This window comes from Ursus arctos, unplaced genomic scaffold (genome assembly GCF_023065955.2).
Source record: "Ursus arctos isolate Adak ecotype North America unplaced genomic scaffold, UrsArc2.0 scaffold_24, whole genome shotgun sequence".
NCBI classification, from domain to species: Eukaryota; Metazoa; Chordata; class Mammalia; order Carnivora; family Ursidae; genus Ursus; species Ursus arctos.
This window is the reverse complement of record NW_026622919.1, coordinates 3,860,798-3,884,196: the sequence shown is the minus strand read 5'-3', so window position 1 is coordinate 3,884,196 and position 23,399 is coordinate 3,860,798. Positions and strand designations below refer to the sequence as shown.

The 23,399-nt window shown below is 51.8% G+C and overlaps 2 protein-coding genes across 6 annotated transcripts in view; one reads left to right on the top strand and one right to left on the bottom strand.

Annotated features, from left to right (window-relative positions):
* Nucleotides 1-5,020, bottom strand: part of TK1 (thymidine kinase 1) — an 11,541-nt gene extending 6,521 nt beyond the window's left edge. Inside the window, exons 1-4 of the mRNA XM_026484020.4 lie at nt 4,638-5,020; nt 4,472-4,503; nt 3,245-3,355; nt 881-974 (exon numbers count right to left, since the gene is read on the bottom strand). Coding sequence (XP_026339805.1) covers nt 881-974; nt 3,245-3,355; nt 4,472-4,503; nt 4,638-4,703 — 303 coding nt within the window. The 5' untranslated portion in view covers nt 4,704-5,020. The remainder of the gene's footprint in view (nt 1-880; nt 975-3,244; nt 3,356-4,471; nt 4,504-4,637) is intronic.
* Nucleotides 4,932-23,399, top strand: AFMID (arylformamidase). 5 transcript variants are annotated; one of them, XM_044378711.3, is made up of 12 exons: nt 4,976-5,060; nt 5,615-5,803; nt 6,912-7,002; nt 16,718-16,822; nt 16,910-16,958; nt 18,015-18,100; nt 18,196-18,268; nt 18,440-18,537; nt 18,801-18,879; nt 18,988-19,129; nt 19,325-19,429; nt 21,714-23,399. In XM_044378711.3, exons 2-12 carry the CDS (start codon nt 5,801-5,803, stop codon nt 21,744-21,746), a joined length of 864 nt encoding a protein of 287 aa, XP_044234646.1. In that variant the 5' UTR covers nt 4,976-5,060; nt 5,615-5,800; the 3' UTR covers nt 21,747-23,399. The 5 variants fall into 5 exon arrangements, with proteins under 5 accessions (XP_026339801.1, XP_057173971.1, XP_044234646.1 ...); XM_057317989.1 differs by having other exon boundaries at nt 18,178-18,268; XM_057317990.1 differs by having other exon boundaries at nt 4,996-5,060; nt 5,670-5,803; nt 18,178-18,268.

Here is a 23,399-nt window from a genome sequence, read left to right as displayed (position 1 = left end):
TAACGTACAGAACAAAATAAAGACATTTTCCTCCCGAGAGTCAGAAAGCTCCCACCAAAATGTCCTGGGCTGCAAGAGCTACTAGAGGATGCGCTTCCCAAGAAGAGAAACCCATAAAGAACAAGCCAGAAGCAACGAGGAGGCAAACAATGTTGCTTACATACCAGTGTTGAGAAAGTGGCTTGAATTCATGACCTCGAGACCAACAATCTTACGCTCTACGGACTGAGCTGGCCAGGCACCCCAAGAAACCTAAATTTTTTTTTGTTCACTGTAAATATATATATATTTTTTTCTTAGTGGGGAGGAGAGGGAGAAACGGAATCTTAAGCAGGCTCCACGCCCAGTGCAGCCTGACGTGGGGCTCAGTCTCACAACCTGAACCAAAATCAAGAGTCAGAGGCTCAACTGATTAAGCCACCCAGGTGCCCCCCCCACCTTTTTAAAAATTATATATATATATATATATATATATTTTTTTTTTTTTTAAGATTTTTTATTTATTTGCCAGAGAGAGAAGGAGAATAAGCCCAAGCAGGGGCAGCAGCAGAGGGAGAAGCAGGCTCCCTGCTGAACAAGGGGCCTGATGCGGGACTCGATCCCAGGACTCTGGCATCATGACCTGAGCGGAAGGCAGACACTTAACTGACTGAGCCATTCGGGGGTTCCTTTTATATCTATTTTTAAGAAGGTAAAATAAATCTCTTAAAGCCTGAAAAGCAGTACAGAGAATCCAAAGGGCATTCAGACATCGCTTGAAGCAAGTTTATGTTGTTTACTAAAAGATCAGAGATAGAACAAACACCCTCCAAAGCAGCAGAGGAGAAAGGGGGACAGACTGGGAGTTCGTAGGCAGAATGCCAGGGACAAGCCGACTTACAAACTGCCCTTCGTCAATGCCTATGACGGCCACGCCCAGGGCCTCCTGGGCCACGTCCCGGAGCAGGCAGGCTGGCAGTGCCTCCATGGTGTTCCTGGGGAGAGAGAGCCAGCACGTGAGCAAGGCAAGGGTGCAGAAACTGAACACGGGGGCCGGGGAACAGCTCCCGTGACCACCCTACCCGCAAACACGCTGCACTGTTGTTAGTTAGTTAGTGCCTGTGGGAGGCCTTTGGGGAGAATAAAGGCCCATGTTCACAAAACCAGTCATTCAACACAAGTTATTTCCCTTGATGCGCTGGACTAGAAATTAGCAGCGCGCGGTACAGAGCCCAACAGAGACTCGAAGGCTCCCCTTCCATTGGGTGTGGGCCAGGCCAGGCAAAATGCTTTAACTTCTTTTAAAAATGAGAAAAAGAGCACATAAATACAACTCGGACTGCATTCTAGTTGTCTTTCTATCAATGTGGTCATAAAATATAATTTTGTACTTCTTTCTTTTTATGGAGGAAGGGGCCCACGCAAGGCGAAAGTGCCCAGGAAAGCCCAACGTGGTCCTGGGCAGAGCACCAGACTCGGCCTGTGTGTCCCAGCGGACGTACACCTGGGACTCGAGCCAGCACTGCCAGAGAAGAACTCAAGCCATGTGGGCCTTCTGGCAGATCGGAGGATTTCTCCACGATCACAGAGCTATTAACTAGCAGAGTCAAGATTCAAATCCAAGGTCCTACTGTTGCCCTGTGTGCCCAACGGGGAAAAGCGTATCTAGAAGAGTTTGAAAGCCAAAGGCCGTGTGTGGGAAGGTTCCACCCCCACACCCAGGGCCTTTTCTGAAGAGGGATACTATTCTCTGTCCTCTGTCTTTTTAAACAGGGTCTGTTTTTCTACAATGTTGTTTTCTTCTGTGTTCATTTTTCCTGCTCCTCAACTAGCCTTCTCAGGGGCTGGTACTTCCTTTTTTTTTTTTTTTTTTTTTTTTAAGATTTTATTTATTTATCTGAGAGCGGGAGCACATGAGCGGGGCTGGGGTGGGGTGCAGAGGGAGACGCGGACTCCCTGCTCCCCAGGACCCTGGGATCATGACCTGAGCTGAAGGCAGCTGAAGGCAGATGCTTCACCAACTGAGCCACCTGGGTGCCCCCGGGGGCTGGTGCTTTCGGAAGGCTCAGCAGCCCGTAGCTGTATTCAGAAAACTAAAATACTTTACAACCACGGCTTCGTTATTACCTTGCTACAATTCTACTCCAAGATCTGGGAAGAGCATGAGCTGGTATTGCGTGCATTTTAAATTCCCCCTTCCCTCCCCAAATAGAGAAAACCAGAGGGCGGGCGAGGGCAGTGCCTCTGGAGCCCTGTCACTCCCGCCAAGGGCTCGGTCCCAGCCGTGGCCTGTCCCAGCCTCCGTAGCCCGGGCTGGAGAGCGTTTGTGCCGCCTCCTCTGGTCTCACTGGCCTCCCTGGACATGCCCCGTGCAGCGGCAGCAGCAGACAGGACGACAGAAATGACCCGCCTCAGACAGCACAGCCGGAAGCACCCGTCACTCAAATCCTGACGCTTAGCTCCGAGTCCTGGGCACTGTCCACCCCACCACCCGCCTGGCTTCAGAAACCCGGCGCTCCCACCCCGAGGCCACACACTGGGCTGATCCGAGTCTGCAAGCCCTATGCGTGGCACAGCATGGCTTTGCCGCTGGGGGCTCCGGCGGACAAGTCCCAAGGACAGGGATAATGGCCAGGCTCAGAAATAGCAGGCCCCAACCTGTAGCCAAGGAACAGGCAAGAGTCAAACTGAATTCAACCCTCCCTCCCCACCTCAGGTGGCAAACGGAAAATGTCTGCAGGGCGTGGGCGGATAAACATAAAACCGGGATGTGTGAAGGCCACAAGACAACCAAGAGCCAGCCAGGCTAAGACAAATAAAAGTTAAAGGAAAAGCAACATGCGGGCTAAAGAAAACCAGTTTGCAACCGCACAGACGTGAGCGCAGCGCTGTTGACAATTGCGGCAGGATCAATATTTGTCATGGGGCTGTCCCGTGCATCGTGGGATGTTCGGCGGCACCCATGCCCTCCCCCACTCCAGCTGGAAGACTAAAAATGACTCCAGAGATTGCCAAATGAACTCTGGGGGAGGGGGCGCAAATCTGCCCTGGTTAAGAGCACTGGGCTAGAATTCTGTGAAAGGCCAAGTCCTAAGATCCCTTGCCGAGCGACTTTGAAAGTCTGCTGAGTTGCAATGTTTCAATGCCAGGCATCGGCCTTATTAACCATTCCTGCTAAAGAGAGCTCTGACAGTATGTCCCTTGGGAACATTCCCCGGGTTTCCAGGGGAGGTCCTGGGACAGGACAGAAGAGACAGGAACTCACCGGTCATGTGTGGAGAAGCTGCTGCTGTACCGAGTGTCTTTGGCATACTTGATCACCAAGCACTTGTACTGGGCAATCTGGAAGCGACGGACCCGTCGCATCAGCTCAGTACTGCAAGAGCAGAGCACTACATGAGGCCCACGGTGTTAAGAGTGGGCAAGGAAGACCCCCTCGGCACAAGTGGGGCTCCCCACCACCTTCTAGGGGTCTACTGCCTGAGACCCACCAATGGACAGAAAGACCAGTGAGGACAGACGGCCAGTGCTCTGAGACTTCACAGTCTAGCCCTGAGAGGGATGCCAACGAGGGATCACCAGGGAGCCCGGGAATAATGGAATAATAAAGGTGTGCTGGGGTGGGAAGTGCTCTCCTTGGGGAGGGTGGCAAGGAATGACCCTCAGGTGGTCCGGGGAGGGGATGCAGGAATAAGGCTCAGGGATCTGGTGGGGTGGGCAGAGGCAAAGGCCCAGGCACAGGAGAGGGGTCCAGATTGCATTCCAAAGTAGTCTCATCCCAGAGGTCTTCACAGAGTCTGAAATGACTTCACAAAATCTTTTTGTGCAAGAAAAAAATGGAATTTGCCTCTGGGTCCCAGAGCCCACCTTCGCCTCACCACGGGGGGGGGGGGGGGGGCAACAGGTTCGCACTGGAGTAATCCCCCAGGGCAGAGGGAGTTACCCGGGGGCTCGCTAGCCCTGCCTAGGTCAGGTAATGGTCCTGTCACATCAGGGGAGCAAAGGCACCCTGGTCTGACTCCTTAGTGTGTAAAGTACCTAAGGGAACAGTCACACCAGAAGGAGGGGTGCCCATACAGTAGGGTGCACAGGACCTGGCCCACAGTAGACACGATTTTAAAAGAATTAACATTTTAAATTGAAAAAAACAAAACAAAACATGACAAGACCTGGATGCCCCTTTCCGAGAGGGCTTTCGTGAGAGGCTAAAGCGTCAGCAGCTGTACCCAGCTGCAGGAAGGAACGGCGGAGGAATGACCCTATGGAAGGATCTGAACTGGGCGGGCAGGGAAGAGCGTCTGCTCCAGGATCGGATCCCAGGGCGGAGCGGCATCCTGGGCGGGAACGCGCGATCCGGCAGTGGGGGCTGTCCTGGGGGGTGCTGTCTGAGAGGGGCGGCAGGCCCCGGCGGGGCGCCAGGGGAGGAGGACGGGTCTCCCGGAAGGGAGGGATGGGGAAGGAGGTAGTCCCCGCGAGGTCATTAGTTACTTACCTTTTTCCTGAGAACATGGGTCCTAGAATCACCTAGGAGAGAAGGCGAGGTCACTGCGGGGCCCACTGCGCACGGACGCCCGGCCACGGCCACGGCCACAACCACAACCCCGACCCGGACCCCGACCGCCCTCCCGCGTGCTGGGATCCCGTCCCCGCGCCGGCACCTGAATCTGCCCCCGGGTCTTGCTGGGGGAGCCGGGCAGCACGGTGGGCAGGTTGATGCAGCTCATGGCGCCTCCAGGAAGCTCGCAGCTCAGGGACCCTCCGGTGCCACCGCCCAGCCACCAAGCGCGGGTTCCCGCGCCGCCCGCCTTTATCCCCGGCTCCCTGGCCAATCGGGAGCCGGCGCCGGCCCGCCGGAGCCAATCAGCGTGCGGCCGCGGGCCGGCGGGAGATTTGGCCGCAGCCCGCCCCTCGTGGGCGGCCCCGGGGACACGGCGGGCTCGCGTCACCAGGACGGCTGGCCCCGCCCCGGCCGCCGCGTGTAAAAGGCCGGGGCGCGCCTTCTGGCCGTACGTGGAGGGACGATGGAGGTCCGTGGCCGAGGTCCCCGAGGCGAGGCTCCCTGGAAGAAGCTATCTAAAGAGGTAGGCGGGTCGCAGGGGGCGTCTGGGGCCGAGCGGTGCAGCGCGGAGGTTAGCGGCAGTTCCAGGAGGGGAGTCTAGGAGCCCGTAGACCGACCACTCTCGAGGGCGCAGGTGAGCACCTGTGTGCCGGCCCCGAAAGCTTAGCGCCCTGATGTAGTTCGCTTCTGGCCACAGGCAGGCTTCGGTGAGCCTGGTTTTAAGGGTAGAGAAAAGTTCACAGTTCCCGACCTTGACCTGAGCTTCCGCAATACCCATGGAGGATGTGCCCGATGGTGAAGGTGCAGAAAGGCTGCTGTTTACTGGACCCAGATCGTGAGGGCTAGAAACCACACAAAGCCCTTAATATGACTGTCACTCAGCTATAATTTCCTAACTAGTTTCCCTGCATTTCAGGCAGTGTTCTGGGGTTTTTGAGGTTTTTTCCCCGAGATTCTCAGAGAATCATAAGTTACGCATACTGCCGCCAAGAAATCCCATTCTCTCTCTCTCTCTCTCTCTCTCTGTCACATACACACAACGCACACACATGCGCACCCACACCCCGGCAACACCAGAGGACTCTCAGAACCCACTGCGTTATTGTTATCATACCTACCGGCCTACCAACAGGGAAGATGATGATAGCACTCACAGCGCGTGTCAGGATGGCTGTAAATGGCCTGCAGACACAGACTGTACGGATCTAAAGAACGCTGGCCAAGAATCTCGTTCAACGGGAGGAGGCAGTAACCCCCACCTGAATGGTTAGTGTTACCTCATTTACATGCCTTATGTCCTTCAACCTTGTGAGGCTACTCTTAGGCTCATTATAGAGATGTGGGCTGAGACCCAGAGACTGTAAGTGAGTTGCCCGAGTAAAACAGCCTCGAAGTGTTGGAGCTTGGATGGCACTCAACCCATCAGACTCCAGAGCCCAAGACCTTTCCATGAAGCCACCCCGTCTTCAAATTTCCCATTTTAGGCTTCACTCCTTCTCCTTGCCTTTGAGCTCTTCCTCCAAAATCTGGTTCCTTGCTGCTCTCTACATTAAGCCTGTGCATCTTAGCCTGACATCTGAGACCCTCTCCCCCAGGCTCGGCCTTACCTCTGTGTCTCAGCAGTCTGGCCCATCGGCATTTCCAAACTGACCTTTGATTCCTCTCTCCTCACCTGTTTCTTTGCTGTGACTTTTGCAATCAGAATCCTGCCCCCTCAGCGGCGCCTGGGAGGCTCAGTCAGGTGAGCTTCCGACTCTTGGTTTTGGCTCAGGTCATGATCTCAAGGTTGTGGGTTCGAGCCGGGTGTCCAGCTCCACTCTGACTGCAGGGGATCCGCTCCGGATTCTCTCCCACTCCCTCTGCCCCTCCCCCTGCTTGTGTGCTCTCTTGCTCTTTCTCACTCTCTCTCTGTCTAAAAATCTTAAAAAAAAAAAAAAAAGAATCATGCCTCTTCAGAGAAGATCAGCTCCACGTCACTTCCTCTGTAGTGACCCCCCCCCCCCAGCTCCCTGGACTCCAGCAGTAGGAGTGGTGCCCACAGTGGCATTAAGCAGGACACATTTATGGGACCTCATCTCCCTTTTAAGGCTGGCCACTATTTAAAGCATGACTATCGCTCTAGACCAGGAGCCTGAGAGCACCTGCGATGTTCATTGTATCTGAAATACCTAATTAATTGGTGTGGGGGAAGAGTGGGGAGCGGGTTACCAGGCTGGAGACTGAAGGGGCTGAAGGAAGCTCAGGGCATCTGTAAAGCCTGAGATATTGGGGAGAGGGCTTCTCAAGGCAGAGAGGAGCATCCAGACATTCGGAGGGGTGGGGGCACAGTGTGGAAAACAAAGGTCTTACGCCGCCTTCTGTCTGTGTCCCGTAGGAGCTGGAGAATCAGTACAGCCCCAGCAGATGGGTCATCCGACGGGGAGCCGAGGAGACCCTGAGGACGTACTCACGCATAGGAGAGGAGGGTACTGGGGGCCCTCTCCATGGCTGCTGTGGGTGGTCTTTGGCAGGTGGCGGTGGCTCAGAATGCCGGGGACAGGAGGAGGTTCTGGGGGCAATTCCCAAAGTCCAGGCACTGGGCAAGCCTCGTTGGCTTGAGCCCAGGCACCCAGGAGCCCTCGCTGCAGGATAGCTGGAGGCAGGAAACGCCCCATGGACCATGATCCACCTGCTCTCCCACTCGGCCAGCAATGCCAGGGCGCTTTAGGCGATGTGCCACGGCGGCACAGGGAGGTGGACTGAGAAACAGGAAGGCCTCCCATTTGGCCACTGAACATGCGACGTTGATGCTATTCGTAAGAAGCAAAGAAGATATTTGTTTCTTTCAAGAAATCAGGGCCTGGGAACCTATAAGCTGGTGAAGAGGTGTCAAGGTGAATTCCCATTTCTGTCTTGTGTCTCCAGAGTGTCGTAGCACGTTTTTAACACTCAGTGAAGCACTTGTGCGGGGTTGGGGAAGTAGGCTCCTTGGAGGAAGTGTGAGAAAGCAGCCAGCCTCTCCCCTCAGTAGGGGAAATTGGATGTTGGTAAATCCTTGTTTCAGCAGACCGAACAGAGCTCTCAGAGTTGGTGGTTCTCTAAAGTGAGATAACCCAGCTAGAGGAACAGGCTAGTGGAGGTTCATTCCAGCACATACTTGTATCCTCCCTGCCCCGACAGAGAGTGGAGTGGAGTTGTGTCCTGGGCTTTTCAGAGTCATAGAAAAGCTATTTTTAAAAGATTTTATTCATTTATTTGAGAGAGAGAAGAGCACAAGAGAGAGCACGAGCAGGGGGCAGGGGCAGAAGGAGAGGGAGAAGCAGGCTCCCCACTGAGCAGGGAGCGCGACCTGGGGCTCCTCTCGTTCCCAGGACCCTGGGATCATGACCCAAGCCAAAGGCAGACACCCAACTGACTGAGCCACCCAGGCGCCCCAAAAACCTCTTTGTCTATCTTAATTGTCCTGAAGGAGAGAAGAGCTGTTCCCTTTGGGAAAGTGAGTCACTCATAAGGGGCAAGAGCTAAGAAGAGCGTGCTGCCTGTTGCCCTCCGAGACTCCCATCAGTGATGGCTGTCCATCCCGTGCCCAGCTTTAAGCTCACAGTCCCCTCACCTTCCTGCTCTCAGTGCTGTAGTTGGCCCAGAGGAGCCGCAGGGACCCCTGACCCATTTCATGGATGCAGACCATGAGCCCAATAGCAGGGGGGCATTAGGGCCATGCCCATGCAGGGTTGGAGCCTGTTTCTATTTAAAATGTTGACATTCTGCTGGCCATGGACATTTAGCATTACTTTAGATTTAAAATATGTATGCATATGTAATGCATTTAAATATTATTTCTCTCTGGGGCGCCTGGGGGGCTCAATCAGTTGAGTGTCCAACTCTTGATTTCAGCTCAGGTCTTGATCTCAGGGTCCTGGGTTCGGGCCTGGCTTTGGGCTCCATGCTGGGCATAGAGCCTACTTTTAAAAAACTTTTTTTTAAATTAAATATTATTTATCTTTGTGTTGATCCGCTTGATCTGCCATAACAAAAGGCCCTAGAATGGGTGGCTTAAAAAACAGGAATCTATTTCTCACAGTTCTGGAGGCTGGGAAGTCCAAGACCAAGGTGCTGGCCGATTTGGTTCCCTGGTGAGAGTCCTCTTCCTGGCTTGCAGACAACTGCCTTGCCCATGTGTCCTCTTGTGGCAGAGAGAGGGAGAGAGTGAGCGAGCGAGAGCTCTGGTCTTTCTAATCCCACGACGGGGGCTCCACCCTCATGACCCCATCCAAACCTAATTATCTCCCAAAAGTGCCACCTCCAATACCATCTCATTAGGGGGCAGCACTTCAACACAGGAATGTTGGGGGACACAAACCTGCAGCCCCAAACAATCTTCAGTACTGAGTTTTTTTGTGCAGACGCCCCCCCCAATGTTGGGCCCAAAGCAAGGGGTTATTTAACCCCTGCCTGATGGGGTTAAATAACCTACCCAGGCTCATGCAGCTCATGATGGTGGCCCCCTCCCCAAGCTGAGCTTCCAGGTAAGGACGGAGCAGGCTGACGGGGTGAGGCCGGTCAGGCAGCGTCAGTGAGTGAGCACCGGCCCGGCCTTTCCTGGAGGAGCCCCCCAGACCTCATCAGTGCTGCCTGCGGACTCGAGGATTGCCCCAGAATCAAACTCACAGGGGGCGGCAAAGGGACACAAAGTGCAAATAATGAAAAATAATCTCCTGCCAAGCCAGAAAGCCTCTCCACAAAGGACAGAGAGAGAAAGAAAACATGTTATTATCGAGTAAGGATTAAGCCAAACTGCGATGTGCACCACAGGCAAGCTGCTAGGGACCCGAGAGAAACGTCACCCTTTTACACAGGCAGGCATACACCCCATCGCAGAACAGATACACCCGTTCTCAAGATAAATGATATCTGTGCTCAAACAAGAGAGCCCGACAGAGCCACACTCGTTCCTCCACACCTGGTAATTAGCGAGGCCACCTGTACTTGCTACTTGCCTTTCTCCAGAGGAAAAAGAAAACTTCCCATCTCTTCACGACAAGAGGTAGTTTTGTAATTTGGGAGCCAGACCCCTGAAGTTAGGCTCCTGCCCACCTATGGAATCTGGGGGGTAGGGGTGCTGGCTTCCTTGATGACTACATTTCAAAGAGATGGCTCCCCCAGTCCTGGAGGAAAACATTCCTAGTTTGTATAACTGGCAAGAGACTCCTTCAGCTTTTACAAATATTTACATACACCTCAAAGGGGTAGAGAAAGGATTCACAATGAGTTTCCCAAAATAAATGCTCTAAGAAAAGGGAAGGAGGAAGCTCACACAGGGACTGCTGAGTGAGCATGGGCAGAGAGCAGAGGGGGCTGGGAGGGGCAGGTTTTCAGAACTATTTCCTCTCTCAGTAGTTTTAAACTTGTTTTACCAACACTCTTAGGACCGATATGTTGTATACTAAATGGAGGATGGATGGATGCATGGATGGGTGGGTGCATGGATGGATGAATAGGTAGATAGGTAGGTAGAGAGAGAGATAGGTGGGTAGGTAGGTACGTAGAAATATGTGCTCTGAACCTGGCTGGGCGCCCTGCCTCTGAGAGCTTCCTGCAGCATCCAGGCCCCCAAACCACGCCCCTTCTCCAGGAGGACCAATCACCAGTGAGGTGGGTGGAGCCTCGTGATTGACAGTAGGGACCAGGTCTCCCAGGCAGGCTCAGATCTTGGGCTTTTTCCTCTCTACCAGAAAAGTGAGGCACAAAAGATACAAGCCCCAATTTTGTTGACTGTGCTACAGTACACATAACAAAATGTACCACTTTAACCACTTTAAAGTGCACCATTCAGTCGTACTTAGAACGTTCACGTGTCGTGCAGCTACCGACCACGACCACCGCTACCTAGTTCCAGATCATTTTCCTCATCCCAGAAGGAGACCTCCTCCCGTTAAGCAGTCACCCAATTTCTCCCCTCCCGCTGCTTTCCGTCTCTACCCATTCTGGACATTTCGTATGAATGGAATCACGCATGTGTGGCCTTTAGCATCTGGCTCTCCTTGGCCTGCGGTTCTGGAGGTCCGTCCCTGTTGTCTGACACCTGTCGCTACTTCATGCCTTCCTCGTGTGGACACACCGCATTTTGTTTGTCCGTTCCTCCACTGACAGACATTCGGACTGTCTCCACCTTTTGGCAATTGTGACGAGGGCTGCTCCTATACAAGTTTTTGTTTGAAAGCCCCGATTTCTTATTATTTAGTCCAACAGACAGAGCCGTTCTATGAAACTGCATATAGTCTAAATGCTGACTTGGCTTTGCCTACTTAGCTCATCACAGACCAGTAGCAAACAGGGTGAGGCTCCCAGTACCCACGCACCGCATTTAAGTAGCCCTGCTCTGCACCATCCTGGCTGCTTTTAGGTAACAATTGTTATTACAAAAGGAACATATGCCTACTAAAAGGGATTTTAAAATAAAACCATCCATAATTCCACCACCTGTTGTTAACTAGAGGGTGGCTGATGGGACCCTGCCTTCTCTTAAACTCCTGCCAAGGCATGTAACAAACCCTCGGTCTTTAGCCTGCTGGGACAGTCTGGTCTACCTGCTCCATGCTTGCATAAGTCTCTAGGGGCTCTGGCCACCACTTCCCCTACTTCCTGACACATGCTCGGGATGAGTCCACGGACTTGGTGTTTCTGTCTGTAACAGTTTGGACACTTTTGGTTGCAAATAATAGAAATTCAATTTTTGCATGATCAAAAAAGGAAGTTTTAATATGGTTTATTCATTGAAGCCCTCCTGTGGTTCCTGCCCCGGGGTGCAGGGACTGGAGGGCTGGTGGTATTCACACTTGGGGGGAGGCTGCAGCCCCTGCATCCAGCTACCCCCACCAACCACTGAGCCGACTCCTGCAGAGAGGCAGTCCCTGTTTCTCAGGGTCACCTGAGTTTTTTAATGTCTGAGGGAGACGTGTGCATGATAGGGAATATCTCCAGCTGCTTGGTCTGAATTGCTCTTCAATTTAGAACATGAATTTCATGGTCTTTTTCTTAGTTCTGGCACAAAATGAGTCCTGTTGGTCCACGTATGCCTTTAAGAACTCTTGGGAAAAACAAATTGCTATCTTTTGATGAACCCACTCTGCCAATGCGTTTGTCAGGCACAACCCTCTTCACACTGTGCTGCTGGGAGGGTAGTTGGCGAGCCCCATGGAGGGCAGTAGGCAGCAGACTCCCAATGACCAAGCTCCCGATCCAGGAACCCCAATGCACTTCCTTCAGACCCCGGCACACAGTGGGACGTGTATACAGGGCTGGTCGAGGCAGGGTCGTTTGGGGTGCCTCTCAGCAGAAGAGTGCTTCATTGTGGGCTGATCCCTTTGGGGAATATTTACTGGGTGCCTGGCAAGTGCAGGTCACTCATTTTGTGCGTGGGATAGATCAGTGAGCAAAACAGAAAACCCCTGCCCGTGTGCCACTGTGAATCTTTTTCTTTTTTTCTCTCCTTATTTTATTATTGAAGGATAGTCAACATACAATGATATATTAGTTTCAGGTGTACAGCCTAGTGATTCCACAGCTCTATACATGACTCAGTGCTCATCATGAGAATAGTCACCATCTGTCACCATCCAACGTTATCACAATGCCATTGACTGTATGCTCTATGCTGTCCTTTGTTGTGCTTCTTAACAGGCCAAGGGGAAGATGATAGGCCATGAACTGGAGACAGAAGTAATCGTCATAGTCTGCTAGAAGGGGCAAGGGCTCTAGAAGATACGGAGCGGGTGAGGGGGATGATGGGTGGTGGGTGAGAGGGTGGTCAGGGTCAGCCCTTAGAGGAAGGGGAGCAGGGGGAGAGTCGATATTGTAGAGCCCCAGGACTTTGGGGTGGTGTGTGAGCTATTCTGGACTGAATCTTTGTGTCCTCCCCAAATTCCCATGTTGAAGCCTTTGCCCTCTGGTGTGGTTCTATTTGCAGACGGGGCTCTAAGGGGGTGAGTAAAGTTAAATGAGGTCAGAAGGGTGGGGTCTTGACCCGTCTGGATTCTTAGAAGAGACCCCTGAGAGCTTGCCTCCCCAGAGAGGGAGAGAGGGCCACAGGCTCACAAGGAAGAGGTGTGTATGTGTGCAGTGAGGCGGTGTGGGCCCGAGGGGAGGGCCCTCCGCGGACACCAGCCTGGCTGGCACCCTGATCGAGGCCTCCTAGGCCCCAGAACTGTGAAAAGTCAAGGTCTACAGCTTAAACCCCACACTCTATAGTATTTTGGCACAGGAGCCAGAGCCAACTAAGACAGGAGCCCTGGATGGATTTGAGCCTTAGAGCGAAAGGGTGGGTGTGCCGGTCGTTGGCACTGACCAGTAACTGGGGGCATTTGGTGGAAGTGGGAGAATTTCCTGATGATGGGATGTGGTTTGTTTGGCCTAAGCAACTGGTGTAACTGGTTACGTGACTGGTCACATGGATTAACATGCAGCCATGGGATGGAATATTAAGAAGGGTCTTTAGGGTCGTCTGGATGGCTCAGGTATTTGGGTAGCTAAGGTCATGATCTCAGGGTGGTGGGATTGAGCCCCGTGTCAGGCTCCATGCTCAGTGGGAAGTCTGCTGGAGATTCTTTCTCTCCCTCTCTCCATCTGCCTCTCTCCCACCACTCATGTGCTGTCTCTCTTTCTCTAAAATAAATAAGTAAATCTTAAAAAAAGGGGTCTTTAAAAAAAGAAAGAGCAAGGAAGCTATGTGCTAATTGGGAAAACTCTCTAGGAAGTATTAAGTGAAATAGGCAGGCCAGAAATGTATTTAATATGCTCCCATTCGGATGAAGATTGGGAGGGTCTACCTCCATATTAATAGTGAAAGTCACCATGGCTGGGGGTAGGGGAAGCGGGTGGTGAGAGACGCAGAGGCAACATTTCACTGAAAAGCCTTTTGTGTTGTTTAACCACACACACATATTGTTTCTCTGTAAGAAAAATGAATGGCATTCATGTATTTCTTAAATTAATGTTCATAACCGAGTTAGCTCATAATTGTCACAGATTAATTCACCTCTAAACATTTAAACACAATTTATACAATGCGATTGCATTCTTTTTTTTTAAGATTTGTTTATTTACTTATTTAGAGAGAGAGTGTGCGCACAAGTTGGTGGGGGGGGTGGAGGGGGAGGGAGAGAAAATCCTCAAGCAGACGCCCTGCTGAGTGGAGAACCCCATGCGGAGCTCCATCCCATGACCTCAGCCAAAATCAAGAGTCGGCCGATCAACCGACTGAGCCACCCAGGCGCCCCTCCTGGTTACATTCTTAATAAACACTTCAAAAATTTTTTAAGATTTATTTATTTATTTGGGGAGGGGGGCAGAGGGAGAGGAGGAGTGAGAATCTCAAGCAGACTCCCTACGGAGTGGGGTGCTCAGCACGGGGCTCAATCCCATGACCCTGAGATCATGACCTGAGCTGAAATCAAGAGTCGGATGCTTAACCAACTGAGCCACCCAGGCGCCCCTAAACACTTCAGATTATAATCGCAAATGCCGTATGTTTGATTCACTGAATGTCTCTAGTAGATGCATCTTGAGCATGTCCTGCAGAGTGGTCTGTGCCCAGTGCAGCTCATGCACACATGGGGAGCCTGTTTCGTTCTGGTCATTAGACCTTTGCAGGAGTCCCACATCAGGCCCTCTGGGCAGTTGGTCGCTTGAAGCATTAGGAGATGGGAAGTCTCCCCCCACCCCTCCACAGGAGAGGGAGTGGGGACCCACAGCACACAGCATGGCACATCTCTCTCCCAAGAAAACTTTCCTTCTCCTGTCCCCTCACTCCAAGATGGGGGGGCGGGGGGCAGTCAGTAGACATGGTCAGTGATGGCAAAACTGGTTTTGCAACCACGTTGCCTGTCCTGCAAAGGCAGCCTGGTCCCTGGTTTTGGCATGGGGAAACTGGGCGTCTACCATCATTTTGTTGCTCTTGGCCTTGAGCAGTCCAGCTGAAATGCAGACAGCCTGTTTTAACCGTTTGCGCACACTTGCCTAACACACTTTCTACAACCTGTCTGCACGTACTGAGTTTGCCCCCTTCTGGAGTTGCAGGATCACCCCGCCCAGAGGAGCAGTTTTCCTTTTGGGCCCACCGCCGTGGCCACCAAGGTTGGGGACCTGCGCACTGCTGGGGACGTGGATCCCAAGTTCATGTCTCTCCCCACCAGTTTCAGTATCAGAAGGACCACACTGATCATGCCAAGTGCTGTTTAGGCCACCTGTTTTGCTCTTTACATCATGAAATACTCATCCATTTCCTTTTTGATTAATGTGTTTGGGGTCCTATTCGTGCAATCTTTGCCTATCCCAAGATCATGAAGATCTCTTCTCTTTTCCAAGAGCTCTGTTGTCCTCTCTTTCATGTTTAGATAGTCTGTCGGGAACTGATCTGGTGTGGTGTGAAGTAGGGATCAAGAAACTTTTTTTCTTTTTCATTTGGATATTCAGTGGACCCAGCACTGCTTGTTGAAATAGTTATTTATCACACAATCTTCTTTTTTTTAAGATTTTTTTTTCAATTTATTCATTTGAGACAGAGAGAGACAGAGAGAGCATGAGCAGGGGAGAGGGAGAAGCAGACTCCCCACTGAGCCAGGAGTCTGACTCAGGGCTCAATCCGAGGACCTGGAGATCATGACCTGAGCAGAAGGCAGATGCTTAACCAACTGAGACACCCAGGGGCCCCTATCACACACTTTTCTTTAAATTGTTTACTACCTACCAGGCCCTGGGTGTACAGAGGCGAGCAAAGCAAAGCCCTTGTCTTCACGGTGAAGGCAACAGACAGATAGGATACAAGGCGAACAATATATCAAGGATGGTGAATGCCAGGCTACATGATAAAGCCGAGCAGAGGGATAAGCCATAATGTATTTGAGCAGCCTTCTATTATTACGGGTCACCCAGGCTGTGTCTGGAGTTTTGCTATTATAAATAGCATTACTGTGGGCATCTTTAAAACAAGTCTTTGGAGGGCGCCTAGGTGGCTCCGTCAGTGAAGTGTCTGCCTTCGGCTCAGGTCATGATCTCCGGGTCCTGGGATCGAGCCCCGTGTCGTCGGGCTCCCTGCTCAGTGGGGAGTCTGCTTCTCCCTCTGCCTCTGCCCACTGCTCCCTGACCCCACTCGTGCTTCTTCTCTATCTCAAATAAATAAATAAAATCTTTTAAAAAAACAAACACAAGTCTTTGGGACTATTTCTGATTATTTCCTTATAAAAACTATGTGGACAAGGACTTAGGCATCAAGGAGTATGATCTTCTTGGGCTTTGATATGTATTTCCAACCTGCCCTTCAGAAGAGCCTGCCAATTTATACTCTTCAGCGCCCAGTGTTGGAGGGAGCTAAGCTGCCTGCATTTCACTGATTTGGGGGGGAGCACTTGGGGGACAGCGTGAACATACAGACTCCCCTCTCACCCCACCCTATTTCCCTAACAGTGCCCTTGCTCCTTTCTTCCCACCCAGGTCTTAGCCAATTTTCACATCATTCTGATCTCTCCCCATCCGGCACTCAATTATATATTCATATTGTTTTGTTATCTATTTATTTGAAGTGAGTTTAAATATTTTATTTATTTTAGAGAGAGTGAGGGAGTGAGCACACTTGAGCGGGGAGGGGCAGAGGGAGAGGGAGAAAGAATCTGAACCAGACTCCACACTGAGCACAGAGCCCAACTCGGGGCTCAATCCCGCCACCGTGAGATCATGACCTGAGCCGAAACCAAGAGTCAGACGCTGAACCAACTGAGCCACCCAGGCGCCCCTATTTGAAATGAGTTTATATCTGGCTGCCCTCGAAGGTGGTTTTTCCTTAGACTTGGACAAGTTTACACTTCCTGGAGCAGAAGCTCCAGGTGTAACACACACAAGATGTAATGAAGTAGTGGACAGAGTGGGGCCCTTCAGAGCCACAGCGCACTTCCGGACAGACTCCGCAGGTAGTATTGGTCCCGCTTGGATGGGCCAGTCTGGTGTCGTTGTAACTGCACACCCGTGCGATGCTTCAGACCCCAGCACAGGTGACCACGAGGACTTGGGGAGGCATCGTTCATGCAAACACTGACGGCTGGAGCTGACCAGTCCTCCCAAAGGGGCTTTCAGCAGAAGGGTTTCTGCCTTAAACGAGATAGAAATTACTGCAGGTGGTGGTGATCTTGACTTGTCCGTCTCTCGAGACAGCCACCAAGAATGCCCGGGCCACCAGGAGGAGCCTGCTGCACGTCCCCTATGGGGATGGAGAAGGGGAGAAACTGGACATCTACTTTCCCGAGGAAGTGTCTGAAGGTAGGTGGCCGGCCGGGTGGTCCCGAGACAGAGCTCAGCTGGCCTGGTCGCCCGGGCTCAGCCCCCACACCTTTGTCTGTCTTACAGCCTCGCCTTTCTGTCTGTTCTTTCATGGAGGGTATTGGCAGAGTGGAAGGTGAGTCGGGAGTCTGGATGAGCAGGGAGAAAGGGAGATTCGTCTTGCCCTGGGGTATGAGTTTCCTGGCACTGCTGCGACAGATGACTGCAAACTTGGTGGCTTATGACGGAAGCATGTTCTCTCCTGGTTCTGGAGGCCAGGAGGCTGAGATCGGGCTGTGGGCAGGGCCTTGCTCCGTCCAGAGGCTCCAGGGGAGAATCTGCTCCCACCTCTTCTGGCGTCTGGGGGCTCTAGGTTTTCGTTGGCTGTGGTCGCATCATTTCCGTCTCTGCCTCCATTCTCTCGGGGCTTCCTCGGTGTCTGTGTGTCTGTGTCTCAGATCTTCCCCCACCTTTCTCTCTTATAACGTCACCAGTTGTGGGATTGAGGTCCATCCTAAATCATGGATGACCTCACCTCGGGATCCCTAATGACAGCTGCATGGACTTGATGGGCACATTCCCAGGTACTGAGGTTAGGATTTGGACCTATCCTTTGGGGGACACTGTTCAACCCACTATACCCGGTGAGAAGCATGTTCAAGCTACTCTCAGTCAGAGGGAAACCACAGTGACTAACCTTCCCGGCCTGCTCGAGACTGAGGGGTTTCCCAGGACATGAGGCTTTCAGTGGGAGAGTCCCTGGGCAAACCAGGTCAGCTCGTCACCTGTAGAGGAGCAGTGGGGTATCTGAGATCTTCAAGGACGCTGTTGTTCCCAGGATCTCACTGAGGAGTTGCCTGCTCTGGGGTCTACCAGCCTTCAAGCACAGTCATCTTCATGCTAGATTTATGGCACCTCTACGCTTTGTCATGCAAAGCTCTCTACCCGTCTGCTCTTCACTTCCCCAAGAGAAAGTAGATGTCCCCATTTTACAGATGAGGAAAGCAGACTTAGAGGTTAAATAAAGCCCCCAGGGTTTCATAGCTAGCATGTGATAGAGTAAGGACAGTGCCTACTTTCTTCCTTATACTACACGGAACCAGAGAGAGCTGGAGCCCTGGGTGGACAGGACGTGGAAGCAGCTTGGTGGCCGAGGTGCCTCCAGTTGTCACATCTTTGTCTCTTTCTGCAGTAAAGACACATCGGCCTTCATGGTCAACCCACTGACGGCACAGGGAGTGGCCGTGGTGATCGTGGCTTATGACCTTGCCCCCAAAGGTAATGAGGGTGGTCCTGCAGGTTTGAAGGCTGCTGGGCTTTGGAGGGGAGAGAGCCCCCCACGGATCCTGGCCCAGCTCCTGCTCTCCGTGCAGGTACTCTGGACCAGATGGTAGACCAAGTGACTCGGAGCATCGCGTTTGTCCAGAAGCAGTATCCGTGCAATGAGTGGGTATCGCTGCAGACTTTCCTTTTGTCAGACAATGTGGGAGGATGGTGGAGTCAGCCCCTTGGACACTGCCCAGCTGCCCCCTCTGGCCTGTGGAACAGAAGGCAAACTGGGAGTCTGCATTTGGGAAACTGAAGGTGAATTTGGCTTTCTGCTCTGGCCCAACCCAGGGGAATTTACCTGTGTGGACACTCAGCAGGGGCCCACCTGGCTGCCATGATGCTCCTGGCCAACTGGACCACGCATGGAGTCACACCGAACCTCAAAGGTTTTCATGGGACTGTAGGTCTGGCTGGGCAGCTTCCCCTCCCCAGCTGGGCCTGAGGGTCTGCACCAGCTGCACAAAATCCCAACAGCCACGACGGCTTGACCTGGGGGCTTTGCTTCCCCACCCCTACCCTGGTCTTGCCCCTTTGGCCCTGGCGGCTGGGCTGGCCCCATATTGCCCCTGCTCCTGCATGAGGTCCGCTCTGGGGCGAGGCTTGGCCCCACCTGCCGGCCTGACCCTCTGACTCTTCTTCACCTGCACAGGCTTTTTCCTGGTCAGTGGGATCTATGACCTGGAGCCCATCGTGTACACCACTCAGAACGCCCCTCTCCTCATGACCCTGTGAGTCATTTGTCCCCTCCTCCCCGAGCTGAGCGTGAGCCTACCAGGAGGGCCGGGGGTGAAGCTCAGGCTTTTCTCTGTCCTCACCCACACCTACCCCTGCATCAGGGAGGGTGCTCAGCAGAACAGCCCCCAGCTGCTCCTGGAGGCGGCCCTGACACGGCCCTCGGATCCAGCCTGCCACGTGCTGGTGACGGTGGGCCAACACGACTCCCCTGAATTCCAGCGACAGTCCAGGGAATTTTATCAGGTACCCTCAGCACCCCGCCTCCAGCCAGAGGTTGAGGGTCCTGTGCTCTCATTATCTTCCTCTTTATTTCAACCAAAGGGCCCCCAAGACCATGAGCCACTTATTCAACAAATCCTCAGCGAGCGCCTGGTGTGGGGTGGCTCTCCCCCACCCTCCCCACCCGCTGCCTCACGCTCTGCTCCTTCCTCCACCCAGACACTGTGCCGAGGAGGGTGGAATGCCTCGTTTGAAGAAATCCGTGATGCGGATCACTTTGAAATCATTTGGAACCTAACCCAGCAGGACTCCATGCTCACCCAGGTGGGGCACCTCCTTTCACTGTGGAGAACGTGGGTCTCCCCTCAGCCCCCGCACTGGAGAGGTGGGGAGGTAGGGAGCACAGAGGAGCCACTTTACTGGATCTCTGGCCTCCGGGAGGCTGGAGTCCTGATGGTAGGAATTGAGTACCCCACTGACTTCCTCTACTTCACCTCCTTCTGAAAGAGCCCCAGGTGATCGGCAGAGTCTGTCCCTGTGCACACAGGTGGTAGCTGCGTGGGGCTTGGCATGGGTGGGGAGAGGCACAGATTTGGCACAAGCAAAGTATTAGCCTGTGTGTGCGCACAAAGCCAAGCCCACGCCCTATAGGAGGGGATGGATGGATTTGGTTCATCAATGTTCATTACAATTTTAACATAGAGAATCCTTTTAAAAATCAAATATGACGGGGGCGCCTGGCTGGCTCAGTTGGTGGAGTGCATGACTCTTGATCTCAGGGTCGTTGGGTTGGAGCCCCACGCTGGGTGAAGAGATGACTTAAAAATAAAATCTTTTTTAAAAAAATCAAATATTACCATTTTAATGTGGAGAATTCTTTTAAAAGGCCAAGAATAGACCGGGGAAAATATCTGCCACAGATCTGGCAGATACAGAATTACCACTTCCGGTTTTTGGTTTTTGTTTTTATTTTTTTTTCTGGGAAAGTGGGCACGTCATTAGCTTCACTTTTTAATCAGCTCCCACCTCAGTGAGGTTTTTAGAGCATTCAGTTTTAACTCACATAGTTACTATTCTTACTATATAAAGAGCACTTTCAAGTCAATAAGAACAGTTTTTATTTCTATTCCTAAATAGAAAAAATACACATGGCCAGTAAACGTAGAGGAAGATTAAACTATACTCGTGGTCATAGAACTGTCACTTAAAAGGCCAGTCTTTCCCACCTGTCTTGGAGACTGTTCCAATAATAATTATGCCCAGCCCTGCTGGAGAGGTTGGGAAGGGCTCCTGCCCGGTTCTGCCAGTGGGGCCACAGTCTGGTGACAGGGATCCAAACCCACGGGCCCAGTAATTCTGCAGCTTGGAATTTCTCTTTGGGATAATCGAGAAATACACAAGGGTAGTCTTCCCAGCTTTATTAATATTCAAAACTTAGAAACAGCCTACATGTCCCAGTGAGGTTAAATTATGACATAATCGGTAACAATGAAGTTTGTGAAAATTAGTTAGGATACATCAAATTGTTTCAGATGTGAGCGCAAAAGCACAAGAAAGAAGTGATCCAGCATATTCCCAGTTTAATAATACCTAGACAGCTAGACCCTTGGAGACATAGGCATGCATGTGAAAAAAACAATTACCAGTGGTGTGACAGATGCATTTTAAAAATTTATTTCTGCATTTGCTAACACGAACATGTAATACTTTTTTTTTTAAATGGGGGATAAACAAACACCCATAAGTGGCATCTCTTGAAAAACCTAAGAAATACATATTTTAGGTTTTGGGGGCCATACAGTCACAACTACCCAACGCTGCCATCGTACTACATACAGAAGCTGCCACGAGGATTCATGAATGCTGAACGTGGCTGTGTGCCAATAAAACTTTATTTGTGCTGACATTTGAATCTTACATAATATTTACATGTCAGGAAATAATATTCTGTTTCGATCTTTTTTCAACCATTGAAAAACGTAAAGCCAGGGGTGCCCGGCTGGCTCAGTCCATAAAGCGGGTGACTCTTTTTTTTTTTTTTTTTTTAAGATTTTACTTATTTATTTGACAGAGAGAGGGACAGCCAGCGAGAGAGGGAACCCAGCAGGGGGAGTGGGAGAGGAAGAAGCAGGCTCCCAGCAGAGGAGCCTGACACGGTACTCGATTCCAGGGCTCCGGGATCATGCCCTGAGCCGAAGGCAGACGTTTAACGACTGAGCCACTCAGGTGTAAAGCAGGCAACTCTTGATCTCGGGATCATGAGTTCAAGACCCACGTTGGGTGTAGCGATTACTGAGAATTTGGCCCTGGAGGCTTTTCATTGATCAATTTTAATTAATTAAAACCCCAATTAATTAATTACATAAAAACGTAAAGCCGTTCTTATCTCGTGGGTCAACAAAAGCGCATGTCGAGCCGGGGCTAAGTCTAGTATGGCTGAGGTCTTTATTTAAGATGCTTCAAAGGACAGATGGGACTGGGCTGTCATTTTAAGTGACTGTTCTATGCTCAGGAACGCAGCCTGTTTCTTTCATCAGATTCCTCTCGAGACAGTCGCGCAAGAGCCTGTCCAAATCTGGGCCTCCTGTGTCTTTTGTTCCTGCCGCAGATGATTTTGCGAACGATCCTCCGGGAGCACTGACAGCGCTGGAGTGTGCCCCCCCCCATGGCGAAGTTCTCCACAGATCCCACACGCTTCCCCTTCCTGCCAGCCTCTGCTCTCCCCGTGCCCAGGAGCGCCTCCGTTTGCTCGGAACACCACTAAAAATCTCTCTTTCTCTGGCCTGGATGGAGGGGTTCCAGGGAAGGTCCAGCCCAGTCAACGCTGTGTGATGTCCAAGCCGCCCGGCCCCCTGCCTGCCAAGAAGGCACGACAAAAGTGACAGCCCCTGGCAATGCGGGGCCTTAGCTCCAGCTGAAAGGGTGCTGACCTGTCCGTAAGAGCTTCTCAAACCTGTCTGTTCTCTTTTATGGCATTCTTTGGACCACTCTGTCCTGTCCTGAGGCCGCCCCTGAGAGTCCTGGGACATAACCTCGGGGCTGGCCCCTTCTAGGACAGGACAATGACACCCACAGCCAGGACGAGATTCCTCTGCCCCCCACCCAGGGGTGTGTGCAATTCCCAAGCAGCCAGCTGTGTGCATCCCCCACCCTCCCCACCCCACCACCCCTCCCCCACTCCGAACAGCTAGCACTCCGAGTGTGCTGGAGCATAGCAAAAATGAAGAATACTTAGACAGTCATCAGCCGGGGATGCGTACCTCCAAGCAGCCAGTAGCCTAAGAAAGAGACCTGTTGACCGGGTGGGAAATCCCCCGAACATATTGTTAGAGGACAAAAGCAAGATGCTCAGCGATACAACTTAGTACCATCTCAATGACTTTCAACAATATACACCCACAAAAAGACGTTTTTCTCTGTGTGCCCACGTGTGTGCATGCGGGGGAAAGGCCCTGCAGGTTCCACACCTAACACTTCTGCTCCTCTCTGGAGTGGGAGGTGCGGGCTTTTTCTGTGTTCTCCGACTCTCAGGCTAGGAAGGTAATGAACACTTGAGTGTAGTAGGAATCTGAAGTGCTAAAATATTCAAAAAGCTTTCAGGATGTGGGCAAATCAGAATGACATTATAGACATAACTTGAATTTATTCCAAATCTTCAAAGGAAAGGACTCACAAAGGGTAGGACCTCATCTAACATTTGTAACAAATTCCGAGTGAGACACCTCCCAGCTGCTGGTGGGGAAACCCAAGGCTTCATCACACCTAGGTCGAGAATTGCCTCTGTTAAGGCGAAATGCCTTCAAGTAAGCAAAAACGCATTCTCCCCCTTGTGATCCTTTTTCATTAAAAAAAAAAAAAAAAAGGATACATAAACGGGGCACTTGGGTGGCTCAGTTGGTTAAGCATCTCTGACTCTAGGTTTTGGCTCAGGTCACGCATGATCTCAGGGCCGTGAAATCCAGCCCTGAGTAGGGCTCCTCACTCAGCCCTCTCTCACTCCCTCCGCCTCTGTCACCCTCGGTCCCTCCCCATACTCTTGCACTCTGTCTCTCTCTCTCAAATACATCTTAAAAAAAAAAAAAAGAAAAAGGATACAGGGGCGCCTGGGTGGCTCAGTCAGTTAAGTATTTGCCTTCAGCCCAGGTCATGATCTCAGGGTCCTGGGATCAAGCCCCACGTTGGGTTCCCTGCTCCTCGGGGGTCTGCATCTCCCTCTGCCTGCCACTCCCCTTGCTTGTGGGCTCTCTCTCTCTGTCAAATAAATAAATATCATCTTTAAAAATAAATAAATAAA